General features: G+C 38.2%; 1 protein-coding gene across 3 annotated transcripts in view; it reads left to right on the forward strand.

Moving 5' to 3' along the window:
* The window catches only part of LOC124622596 (phosphatidylinositol phosphatase PTPRQ-like), a 431781-nt gene that overhangs the window by 137767 nt on the left and 280382 nt on the right, over positions 1-13632 (forward strand). For all 3 annotated transcript variants that reach the window (XM_047148348.1, XM_047148350.1, XM_047148349.1), the window contains one exon: positions 6005-6316. In XM_047148348.1, the coding sequence (XP_047004304.1) occupies positions 6005-6316 (312 nt within the window). The remainder of the gene's footprint in view (positions 1-6004; positions 6317-13632) is intronic.

Below are 13632 nucleotides of genomic sequence, written 5' to 3' on the forward strand. Positions count from 1 at the left end.
AATTGAATGTTGATATGAAGTATTTACAGTGTAACAGCTGGTTCAGATTACAGGTTATATACACTGACAGAAAGAAAGGGTCACAACATTGAGAAGGAGCCATGCAACATAAACAAAAGTTCATAGGCATGTTTCTACATATGAAAGATGATATCTATTCACATTTTGCACCAGTCACATAAGAGTGGCACTAGTAGCGCCACTAAGAGGATCCAAATCAGGTTTGCTTTAAATGCAATACTGTTATGATCATGAGCATTAATCACATTTGAGATTGGATGTGGTGAGTTGATGTTAGTCAAGAATGCCTTTAAGGTGACAAAGACACCATTATCAGCACCTCACTGAGTTTGAACAAGGTCATATAATAGGACTATGAGAAGCTGGATTTTCCTTCTGTGATATTGCAAAAGACATGGCAAGAATGTAGCCTCTGTACCTGATTACTGGCAGTGGTGGTCATGAGAATGTTTGATCACAAGAAGGCCAGACTCCCAACAGCCACATGGCACTACCAAAAGGGAAAACGATTGCGTTTGACATATGGCTCTATCTCAACCTACTGCATCTGTAGCAGCAATCTGAGCAGCACTTGAGACCACAGTGACACAACGGACTGTTACAAATTGGTTACTTCAAGGAAAGCTCCAAGTGAGATGCCCTGTAGTGTGCTTTCCACTGACCCCAAACCAGCACTGTTTGTGACTTCATTGGTATCAAACAAGAGCTCACTGGAGGGCAGGGTAGAGGTCTGTTGTGTTTTCTGATGAAAGCTGGCTCTGTCTTGGTGCCAGTAATGGCCGTGTGTTGGTTAGAAGGAGGCCAGTTGACAGTCTGCAACCTATCTGTTTGTGTGCTAGACACACTGAACCTTCACCTGGAGTTACAGTCTCAGATGAATTTTGTATGACAGCAGGAGCACTCTCGTAGTTATCCCATGCACCCTGACTGCCAATTTGTATGTCAATCTGGTGATTCACCCTATTGTGGTGCCATTCATTAGCAGCATTCCAGGGGATGTTTTCCAACAGTAGTACCCTGGCCCACATACTGCAGTTGTAACCCTATGTCTTCTACAGAGTGCTCACATGTTGCCTTGACCTGCTCAATAACCAAATCTTTCACCAATGGAGGACACATGTAAGACACAATCAGCAGACAACTCCAGCTTAATCCCAAACAGCATTAACTGTCCCTGTATTGCCCAGCCAAGTGCAACAGGCATGTGACCCCATCCCACAAACTGACATCTAGCTCCTGTACAACACAATATATATGTATTTGTATGCTTGCATTCCAACATTCTGTTGGTTGTACCTGTTATTAATGTACCACCAGTTCACATTTGGAGTCACTTATTTTGTGCTTACATTAACTTTTGGTCTTACGATGTTGATCCCTTAAATGTGTTACCTAGACAAATGTATTCTGACTGGTTTGATGTGGCCCACCATTAATTTCCCTCCTGTGACAAACTCTTCATCTCTGAGTGGCACTTGGAGCCTATGTCCTCAATTATTTGCTGGATGTATTCCAATCTCTGTCTTCCTCTACAGTTTTCACCCTATACAGCTCCCTATAATACCATGAAAATCATTCCCTGATGTCTCAACAGATATCCTGTCATCCTGTCCATTCTCCTTGTCAGTGTTTTCCACATATTCCTTTCTCACCAATTCCGAGCAGAACTTCCTCATTCCTTACCCTACCAGTCCACCTAATTTTCAACATTCATCTGTAGCACCACATCTCAAATGCTTTCATTCTCTTCTGTTCTGGATTCCCCACAGTCCATGTTTCACTACCATACAATTATGTACTCCAAATGTACATCCTCAGAATTTTCTTTCTCAAATTAAGGCCTATGCTTGCTACTAGTAGACTTCTCTTGATCAGGAATGCCCTTTTTGCCAGTGCTAGTCTGCTTTTGATGTCCTCCTTGCTCCATCTGTTGTAGGTTATTTTGCTGTCTTGGTAGCAGAATTCCTTAAGTCCATCTACTTTGTGGTCATCAATCCTGATGTTAAGTTTCTTGCTGTTCTCATTTCTGCTACATCTCATTACTTTCGTCTTCCTTTCATTTACTTTCAGTCCATATTCTTTCTTCATTAGACTGCAAATCATATCATTGATATCCTTCAACCTTGAACTTTAATCCCACTACTGAACCACTCTTTTATTTCCATCATTGCTTCTTTGATGTACAGATTGAACAGTAGGGGTAAAAGACTACATCCCTGTCTTACACCCTTTTTACTCTGAGTGCTTCATTCTTGGTCATCCACTCTTAATATTCTTACTTGGCTCTTGTACATGTTGTATTTACTCTTCTCTCCCTATAGATTACTCCCATTTTCCTCAGAATTTTGGACATCTTGCACCATTTTACACAGTTGAACACTTTTTCAAGGTTAATAAATCCTATGAATGTGTGTTGAATTTTCTTTAGTGTAGCCTCCACTATCAACCACAATGTCAGAATTGCCTCTCTGGTGTCATTACCTTTCCTAAAGCCAAGAAATACTAATTATCACCTAACACATCCTCAATTTCCTTTTTCCTTCTTCTGTATATTATTCTTGTCAGCAACTTGGATGCATGAGCTGTTAAGCACTTATCAGTTCTTGCAGTCTTCAGAATTGTGTGGATGATATTTTTCCAAAAGTCAGGTTGTATGTCTCCAGAGTCATACATTCTACATACCAACTTGAATAGTCATTTTGTTACCAATGATTTTGGAAATTCTGATGGAATGTTATCTAGCTCTTCTGCCTTATTTGGTCTGAAGTCTTCCAATGCTCTCTTAAATTCTGATTCTGATACTGGATCCCCTATCCCTTCTAACTCAAATCCTGTTTCATCTTCTATCACATCAGAGGTATCTTCCCCCTCATAGAGGCCTTCAATGTACTCTTTCCACCTATCAGATCTCTCCTCTGCATTTAACAGTGGAATTCCAGCTGCACTCTTAATGTTACCACCCTTGCTTTTAATTTCACCGAATATTGTTTTGACTTATCTACTTGCTGAGTCAGTCCTTCTGACAATAATTTCCTTTTTGATTTCTTCACATTTTTCCTGCAGCAATTTTGTCTTAACTTTGCTGCACTTTCTACTTATTTCATTCCTCAGCAACTTGTATTTCTGTGTTCCTGAATTTCCCTTAACATTTTTGTTCTTCCTTCTTTCATTGATCAACTGGAGTATTTCTTCTGCTACCCATGGTTTCTTCGCAGTTATCTTCTTTGTACCTATGTTTTTCTTTCCATCTTCTGTGATTGCCCTTTTTAGAGCTGTCCATCCCTTTTCAACTATACTGCCTACTGAGCTATTCCTTATTGCTGTATCTATAACCCCAGAGAACCTTAAGCATATCTAATCATTACTTAGTACTTACATATCCCACTTCTTTGTGAGTTGGTTCTTCCTGACTAATCTCTTAAACTTGAGCATACTCTTCATCACTACTAAGGTGTGATCTGAGTCTATATCTGCTCCTGGATATGTCTTGCAATTCAGAATCTCTGTCTGACCATAATGTAATTTAACTGAAATCTTCCCATATTACCTGGCATTTTCCAAGTATACCTCCCCCTCTTGTGTTTCTTGGACAGAGTATTCTCTATTACTAGCTGAAATTTATTACAGATCTCAATTAGTCTTTGCCCTCTTTCATTCCTTGTCCCAAACCCATATTCTCCTGTAACCATTTCTTCTGCTCATTCCCCTACAATTGCATTCCAGTCTCCATTGACTATTAGATTTTCATCTCCCTTTGCATACTGCATTACCCATTCAATATGCTCATATACTTCCTTTGTTTCCTCATCTCAGGCTTGTGACACTGGCAGGTATACCCAAACTATCATTGTCAGTGATGGTTTGCTGTTGATTCTGATAAGAACAACCCCATCACTAAACTGTTCACAGTAGCACACTCTCTGCCTACCTTCCTATTCCTAACAAATCCTGCTCCCCTTATATTATTTTCTGCTGCCGCTGATATTACCCTATACTCATCTGACCAGAAATCATTGACTCCTTTCTGTTTCACCTTACCGACTCATACTATATCTAGAATGAGCCTTTGCATTTCCTCTCCCAGGTTTTCTAGCTTCCCTATCCCATTCAAGCTCACCACATTCAAGCTTCTGACATTATGTGATCCAACTCGTATAATGTTATCCTTTTGTTGGTTTCATTACTCTGCATTAATTATTTTTTGATGTTGTGATTTTTTTTGTCAGTATATGTAATTTGTCACTGCACTGTATCAACTGTGAGGTGCTCTTTAGATAAAGTTTTTGGTAAACACTGTGTAACTGAACAGTATTGGATGGATTCGGTGAGGGGCAGGAGAGGGGAGGGGGTGATGGATGCGAGTGTATAAATCAGACTGTTTTCAACAATACTAATGATAAATTTAATAGAAGAACAAAGGTAACAACACTCGTCATATACTTGAAGTCGTGTTAACACATCGACAGACACACAAACGCGATGGGAATGTTGCAAGCTTTTGCTGAAACTTCAGAGGTACAGAGTACCAGAGTACAGACAAACACACACACACACACACACACACACACACACACACACACACACACACACACACACACACACAAGGTACGGAGTAACAGAGTACACACACACACACACACACACACACACACACACACACACACACACACCACATATTCACAGCTACATTCACAGCTACCTTGCCTGGCTAACTTCATTGTGGTGATGTTGTAGTTCAATTGGGGTATAGTGTTGTGCAGGTGGTGTGTGCAAGGGGAGAAAGGAGGTTTGATGGAGGAGCAGGGTTAGAGAAGAGTGGCTTATGGCTGGGAGGGACAAGCAGAAGATGCATGTGATAGGAATGGACTACTTGTGAGGTTGTTCTGGGTACAGAGTGTGGTGCACAGTGCACAGTAACATGGAATAGTGGATTGAGTGATGCATTAGAACAGAGGGAGGGAGAGACTTTGGAGAGTTAAGTATGAGAACAAGATGAGTGGAGTTAGAGTCATGGAGCAAGGATGTAAGTTGCAGTGAGGCAGAGGCTTGCAAAGGCTCAGACTGGGGTCTGCAGTAACAGCCAATTTAGCCAGCTGGGACATTGCAGCAGTGGAGGCATATATATGCACTATAGCTCTAGAGAAGGATTCTTGTGAAAGATAACAATAGCCTCACTCTTGATTATGTGCCTGTCAATGATTCAGTGCTTCAAATATTTGGTGATTTGTTGCTTTCACTGCTTTCATTAATCATATTTCACTTAGGATATTTGATTACCATATTTATATCTTTGTATAACCTTATTCTCAGTGTTCTAATGGAGATATTTCATGTGATTCAATTAAACAATGCTCTGCTTTCCTTACGTGAATCTATGTGACTGGCTAACGTCATTGTTGTTGTTTTTTTTTTTTTTTTTTTTTTTTTTACTGCTCTATTCAGGTATTGTGTTTTGTATGTTTAATATTCAATCTGTTGGAAATCATTGTTACAAATACAAACTGTTAGTGCTAGTAGTCTATGGCTAAATTACTGAAGAATATAAGGGAATGTTAGAAGGTGAGAAATTGCAATAGGAAGACAACGTTGGTCTTTTTAGGTATGCACAAGAATTACATTATCTATTAAAATTGGCTTGTAATTTCATCTGTGGAATCAATGTGTACTCCTAAGTAAAACAGATGTGGTGGTATGTTGCTGCAGCATCCATGAAGTTGAATATAATAAAGAACTATATAATTTTAATGGCAGAAAAACTCTTAGCAAACAATTTATAGAAAAATAGCACTTGCAATTTTTGATAAGGAAATTACATACTGCAAGTGTTGTTTTAGGCTTTGCAATGTCAAAATCCTCTGGTATTCTGCATATAACCTCTGTATTGACTAGCAAATTCATTTCCAGATTTTTATAAAGTTTAATAATTACTTTGACAGTCTTTTTGATAGTATCTGCTTTTTGCCATGAAACACTTGTTTTACAGTTCCAGATGAACCCAAAAGTTTATCAGTAAGTGAAAGTAATGGTACGCTTTCACTACAATGGGAGCCACCAACATGTAGCCGAGGAATATTGTTGTACTATCATGTTACAATCACTTGCAAAGGTCCAAGAAATGGGCCAGACTGTCCATGCCCACAGAACAGCTCTGCCAGTATCAAAGAACCTCAATCTGTTACACAAACAACGTTTGTGGGAGTTCATCCATATTCAGAATACAGTGTTGCTGTCGCTGCTGAAACAAAGATAGGTGTTGGAAACTCAAAAGAAGTACCTTTTAATACTGCAGAGGATGGTGAGTTATAATGTGTTTCATTTTTTTCTGACATAATGTGAATTTCAACATATTACTGAAGAAATTATAATGTTATATACTCATTTTCTTAAGCATTTGTCAGTTGAGGTTTGAAGATGTGCATCACATATAATCCTAACTGCTTTCTAGAAACATCTGGTAAATTTGTAAACTAGCTGACATATTCATATTCATTATGAGATATTACAACTGTGGTTCATGGAAGAGTATACTTGTCTGGGGCTCAGAATGGTGTTTCAGATTCTGTTGCAAAATGGTTTAACAGGTTGTCAGAAGACATCACACTGGACATTGAAAATCTTGCCATACTTAAAAAGAACATATACACTGAGGGGCCAAAGAAACTGGTATAGGCATATGTAATCAAATACAGAGATATGTAAATAGACAGAATATGGTGCTGTGGTAGGCAACGCCTATATGAGGCAAAAAGTGTCTGGTGCTATTGTTAGACTGCTTACTGCTACTACAATGGCAGGTTATCATGATTTAAGTGAGTTTGAATGTGGTGCTCTAGTCGGTATAGTTGACACATGAGCGGTGTGACACAGCATCTCTGATGTAACGATGAAGTGGGGATTTTCCTGTATGACCATTTCACAAGTGTACTGGGAATATCAGGAATGTGGTAAAACATCAAATCTCTGACATCGCTGCAGCCAGAAAAAGATCCTGCAAGAACGGGACCAACGATGAATGAAGAGAATCATTCAGCATGGCAGAAGTGCAACCCTTCTTCAAATTGCTGCAGATTTAAATGCTGAGCTGTCAACAAGTGTCAGTGTGTGAACCATTCAATGAAACATCATTGATATGGGCTTTTGGAGCTGAAGGCCCTCTTGTGTACCCTTGATGACTGCACAACACAAAGCTTTAGTCCTCACCTGGTCCTGTCAACACTGGAAACATGTTGCCTGGTTGGACAAGTCTCATTTCAAACTGTATCGAGCGGATGGACATGTACGGGTATGGAGACAACTCGTGAATCCATGGACCCTGCATGACAGCAGGTGAAGGCTCTATAATGGTGTGGGATGTGTGCAGTTGGAGTAATGTGGGGCCACTGATCCACTGATACATCTAGATTCAATGCTGACAGGTGACAAGTTCATAAGCATCCTGTAATATCACCTGCATTCATTGATGTTCACTGTGCATTCCGATGGACTTGGGCAATTCCAGCAGGACAATGTGACACCCCACCCCACACATCCAGAATTGCTACAGACCGGCTTCAGGAATACTCTTCTGAGGTTAAACACTTCTGCTGGCCACCAATCTCTCGACATGAACATTATTGAGCATATCTGGGATCCCTTGTAACATGCTGTTCAGAAGAGATCTCCAGCCCCTCATACTCTTATGGATTTATAGACAGCCCTGCAGGATCCATGGTGTCAGTTCCCTCCAGCACTACTTCAGACATTAGTAGTGTCCATGCCACATCATGTTGTAGCACTTCTGTGTGGTCACAGGGGCTCTGCATGATATTATTCAGGTGTACCAATTTCTTTGACTCTGCATTGTATAATAAAAGTAATAGATATTTGGTGATTTTCTTTCTTTAGCTGTATGGTGAAAGGATAACAATCACCAAGACAATGTACATTGAAGGACACTTTTATTAAATAACTGTAGCACAAATACACAAAGTGTGAGCATTCGAGAGAGAAACCATGCAAAGACAGATACATCATAGATCCTTGATCAATGAGTCTAAAATTCAAATTTGGATATGATGTTTCTTGTGGTTGATAGTCACCACATATAATTTATCAGAATACTTTGATGTAAGAACATAAATTACATATTACACTAACACTCATATTAACTTTGAATTTTTATAGCAAACAGAAAGCTAATACTGTGAGAGGTTGTCATAAAATCTCATTAAAATCTCAAAAAAAGTAAAGTTATATAAGCAAATTTTTGTTTGTTTGTGATACATGAATGCAATCCTGGTAGTCTTGAAATCTCCTCATCACAGTACCATGGCACACAGCTAGACGAGTAAAAACAAAATGGTGCATCACATTGATAAAGTTGAGATGTACTGCATTATTTTTGCTCCTCTGGTTTGTGTTACTGTATCTTTAAAAAAATTTTGGGCTTGCAGCTGATCATTGTTTAATTCATCACATGATATTTTGACCATATTATGGTATTTCCATAGTGAAGTGAATGGTGTTATGAATGGAGCTGAGGTGGAGAAAAAACTCCACCAGTTTATCTTCTCCATGAGATCAGACTATGAAAGGATTGTTCACATGCTTCCTAAAGACAATTGGTTCAAGGGCAGATGATTCAAGCACTATCTCCTCAAAATCCTCTGAAAAAGGTTGCACACCAAGGGAGACAGAGGGCTGCCCATGTATGATGATGTTCCTTGCTTTATTTCTTCATTAGTTGTCCTCAGTGTTGACGCACTGGCTGAAAAAATGAGGGATGGAAGTGCAGTACTGTCTACTGCAAATGACATAGCTAACAGGTACACATTTGTGTTTCTCAGTTATTTACTATCACTTTTCACAACCTCCCACTTACACAGTTATATAGCCAATACAGTATTGTTTAACTTTCGATAAGCCTTATTAATAGGTTTCAGGCAAACATCCACATGCTGCTACATTAGTTTACTGTTGAACATTTACGAGCAGTAAAAACCTAACCACAAAGTTCACAGTTCTTGAATAATAGAAAGATACATATGGAGCAGACACTGTCATTGTTTTAACACATGGCATAATTGTGTAACACTTATTTCACAGATGCATTGTTGTTGATCTCACCAATGAAGGTTCCTCATCTGAAAATTGGCTGGGCACTGACTCTCTCAGGACCAAAAACTGGGCCCTTATATATCCTCACAATAATAGGTGCCAAAACTACACATTGTTCCAAGTTAAATTTACAGAAATTACAATTGAAACTTAATTCATTAAATTAACTGAATACAAAAATTCATTCCTTTTAACAGTCTCTTCTACTACAAGGTTTAGGCTGAATTGTTTATTTAAATGATAAAATTAAAAGATATCCTTACACAAACAATACTTTTGACAAAACTGTTAATTACTTTGGAATTAATTAATTATGCTAACATGCTTTCAATTAGATCCAAACAGATCCTTTAAGAATACTATTAGTTTTTCCTCCAAATATTTATCATTAGTACAGAATTCATATTTGTTTATACATCAACAGTAGAATTTAAGTTATGAAACAATCACTGATTTCACCCTATAACAAAAGATACTAACTAGGCATAGTCAGGATAAATTAGAAAATCAATTACATACATAAAACTAAGCATAAAATTAGATCTGGTGTTATATTATTTAAAACTGATGGCCAACCTTTCTCTTTTATGAAAATACAGATTACGCTCATGTATGTTAATGGTAATTGGTTAACACTGGAGGGGGGGGGGGGGGGGGGGAAATAAAGCGAATTTCAGTAGGCAGATGGCAAAACAAGAGGGGAAGTAAAAAAAAAAATATCCCAGCTTGCTTCATCACACATGGTGATGCCATCAGTCTGTTCAAAATATTCTTGGTTGAACTTAAAATTGGTTGAGGATAGAGCATCCCAAAGCAAGGCAGTGATGTCCCCTTGAAAGTTTTTGCCAATTAGTATCAAAGAATCTGTGAGAGGGACTTTTGTAAAAAGCTAATGATCAGAACTGCTTAGATGGAGAGCCCCCAGTCTATTGATAAAGTTTGCTGAGTTGCAGATGTGTTTTAAGCATGTGCCCACCAATAGTCTCAGCAAAAAAGTGAGATGTTTGGCTAAATCTTATGTAGGAGCTCCATTGTTGCTCACTGTTGAATTTAATAGGATATTTCCCTTATGTATGTTTTGAAGGCCATATAGTCTTGAAGGAAAACCATGTTGTCTTGACTTCTTGATGATCTTTAGAGGTAATGAGGAAGTTTTCAGTAGTGCAGAAGTTTTCCATTACACATGTCCTGTAAGGTCATAATCAGTCCTCCTATAAGTAGAGTCATTAGCAGACCATCATGTATGATGATCTTATCATCGTAAATACTATGGGATAACAAAACAGTTGCATTACCTCTCACATGTCCTTTGGCACTAACTGGCAAAAGGTGTCAAGTGGACATTACTGTTTTGTTTCAGCATGTGCTATCCTCAATCTATTTTAAGTCCAACCAGGAATGTTTTGAACAGACTGATGACATTGCCATAGACTGCCCTCTGTCTCTCTTGGTGGACAATCTTTTTATGGAGGATTTTGAGAAGAGAGTGCTTGAATCAGTTGCCCTTAAGCCAACTATATTTTGCTGGCATATGGATGGCATTTTCATCATGTGGCCTCATGGAGAAGATAAATTAATGGAGTTTCTTCACCACCTCAGCTCCTTTCATAACAACATTTGGTTCACTATGGAAATACAGAGAGACAATTGCCTGCCTTTCTTGGATGTCTTGGTTAGATGAAAGAATGATTGCTCTCTGGGGCATTCAGTTTATGATAAGCTCACTCATATTGATATGTATTTGCAAGCATCAAGTTATCATCACCCATCAGAAAATATAATAATACTTAAAACACTCATACACAGAACTCACAGTCTCTCAGATGTAGATAATTTGCATAAAGAGCTTGTCCACCCAAAGACAGAGTTAAAAAATGGATATTCCACCCAGCAGATAAACAGGGTACTGTCAGTTAAAACCAAGAATCAGATAGTGGATAAAGAGGAGAATATTCTAGAAAAGTCTTCAGCTGTTCTTCCCTTTGTGGGCGACATTTAATTTAAAGTAGCAAGAATCCTCTGTAAATTTCAGGTAAAAGTGATTTTCCATCCAATATATAAGATTCCAGACCTTTTGGGATCAGTAAAGAACAACTTGTTATTGCAGAAGACTGAAATTTACCAGATACCTTATCAGTGTGATATGGTTTATATAGGTCATCCCAGACACTCTGTGAAAGATCGTTGCACTGAGCATCAATGCTGGACTTGCCTTTTGCAACCAAGCAAATCTGCTGTTTCTGAACATTGTGTTTCCACTGGACATTCAAAAGAGTATGATAAATCTTTGACCATTATTATTTAGACTCGATTAGTAAAGAATCCATCAAAATTTGCATGTTGTAAAAGTTGATCAGTCATGATAGTGGTTACTAGTTAGACAGCGGATGCAGCCCCATCATCTCCATGATTTGTTTGAATCAAAGATGACAGAATGTGCCAGTGGGTGCAGCAACCAGTAATCCAGAAGACACCTGATTTCCTTGATTCTACCAGCAAGAGCACTGCCATCAGGAAGTGTGGATCATCTGTCAACATGTTTTTGATGCATGTGTGGAATACTTACAGCATGCTATATATTTTGGAATGAAGCAAGTCTTTGTCAGTCTTTGATGAGTCAGCTGAAGATGACTGGCAGGTGCCCGGTCAAAATATCATATGATGAATTTATCAGCAACTGACTGCAAGCCTGGAATTTGTTTGAACATTGAATCTGTCAGGAAAATTTTAAAAGTCACCTGCTACTCTATCATTAGTGCTGCCTGACATGCAAGGATTAGGTTGGTGACAGAGGCCTATAGGACCAGCCCCACACTCAATCTTTGCACTTGGGCTTATGAGCTCCCAGTACTCACCTGGCAGCAGCACCTCATAGTAATTCAGTCACACATGTTGTTGCTTCTGCAGTCACCTGATGTCCATCTAATTAATCACACATAAATACAAATGGCAGTGCTATAAAGACATGTGGTTCGTGTGAATGTTAGTTATTTGCTTATTCTGTGGGTCATAACTACTACCTCTCACTATGATGTGGACCAAGTCAGTTTCACAATCATAGTGCATTTTTACAGCAGGATATATAAATAACATGCTGATCATTCATATGAGTTCTTAAGAACTTTGTTGTATGATTTTATTATTATTATTATTATTTTTAAATTCACCAGTGATTCTGTCTCTCTCTCTCTCTCTCTCTCTCTCCCTCTCTCTCTCTCTCTCTCTCTCTCTCTCTCTCTCTCTCTCTCTCTCTCTCTCTCTCTCTCTCAAATGCAAACACACACAACCACACACACACACACACACACACACACACACACACACACAGACACACACACACAAACACAAACACACAAACACACTCACACTACCCCACACACCACCCCACTACCACCACCACCACCACCACCACCACCACCACTTCTACCACCACAACTACTGCAAATTTGAAATTCTTCTATGGAGCACAAGGAGTTATCAAACAGATAGGATTTAAATTTTGTTTGAAGTTAACTTTATTATGCATTGAACTGCTTATGTAACTGGGTGGTGGCAAAATATTTTTGTGGTCTAATACCTCAGCCCTTACTGTGCCACACTGAGGCTGAATGATAGATAATGTAAATAAATTCTGCTTCTACTGTTATATTCATAAATGTTACTGTTGTTTTCAAACCATGCTTGATTGTTGACAATAAACTTCATAAGGTAGTAAATATAATGTGACGCATTGTCAGTATGCCCCAATAGTCTGAAAAGCTATTTGAAAGAGATTCTAGAGCCATCATGTGTTATATTTGTTATATACTTCTGTGCAAGAAAACACTTTTTTCCTTGAAGAGTTACTCCAGAAAATGATTCTATAAAAATTGGTGAATGAAAGTAAAAAAAGTACGTCAACTTCTTGACATTTTTTGTCTCCAAAATCCTACATTATACATAACAAAAAAGGTGCAGAGCTTAGATCTAAAAGAATATTTGTAACATATGACTTCCATTTCAGCTTCTTATCTGTATAAACACTAACAACTAAGAATTTATGATACTGTGTTTCATTTATTGATTATGCTCACACATTAGTTGTAATGGTGTGTTCAGGACTTGTGCAATACTGAAGTGTTGTATTAATTTAAATTAAGTGACAGTTCATTTTCAGATTAATTAAAAAAGTTTCATTTCTTCAAGTGCTGAATGAATGAGAATGGCCATTAGTCATGATTACAATACTTGCATCATTGGCATAGAGAACTATATTTGCTTTTTAGGTATATGACGTAAGTTAGTTTATGCAGGGTGCTCATAATTAAAGTTCCAGTTTCAAAATCTTGTAGAAAGAGGAATGACATCAAATTTGAACAGCATATTATTGATGCAAGATCAAACATCATGGGGAAAAATAATGAAAATTTTACCAATACATAGATGGCAAAGTAAGCATCTTAACGTAAATGAGGTCTGCTGCAAATAATAGATGAACTGTAATAAGATGGCTATCATTTGATTTTCACATTACAT

Source organism: Schistocerca americana, chromosome 7 (assembly GCF_021461395.2).
Source record: "Schistocerca americana isolate TAMUIC-IGC-003095 chromosome 7, iqSchAmer2.1, whole genome shotgun sequence".
NCBI lineage: Eukaryota > Metazoa > Arthropoda > Insecta > Orthoptera > Acrididae > Schistocerca > Schistocerca americana.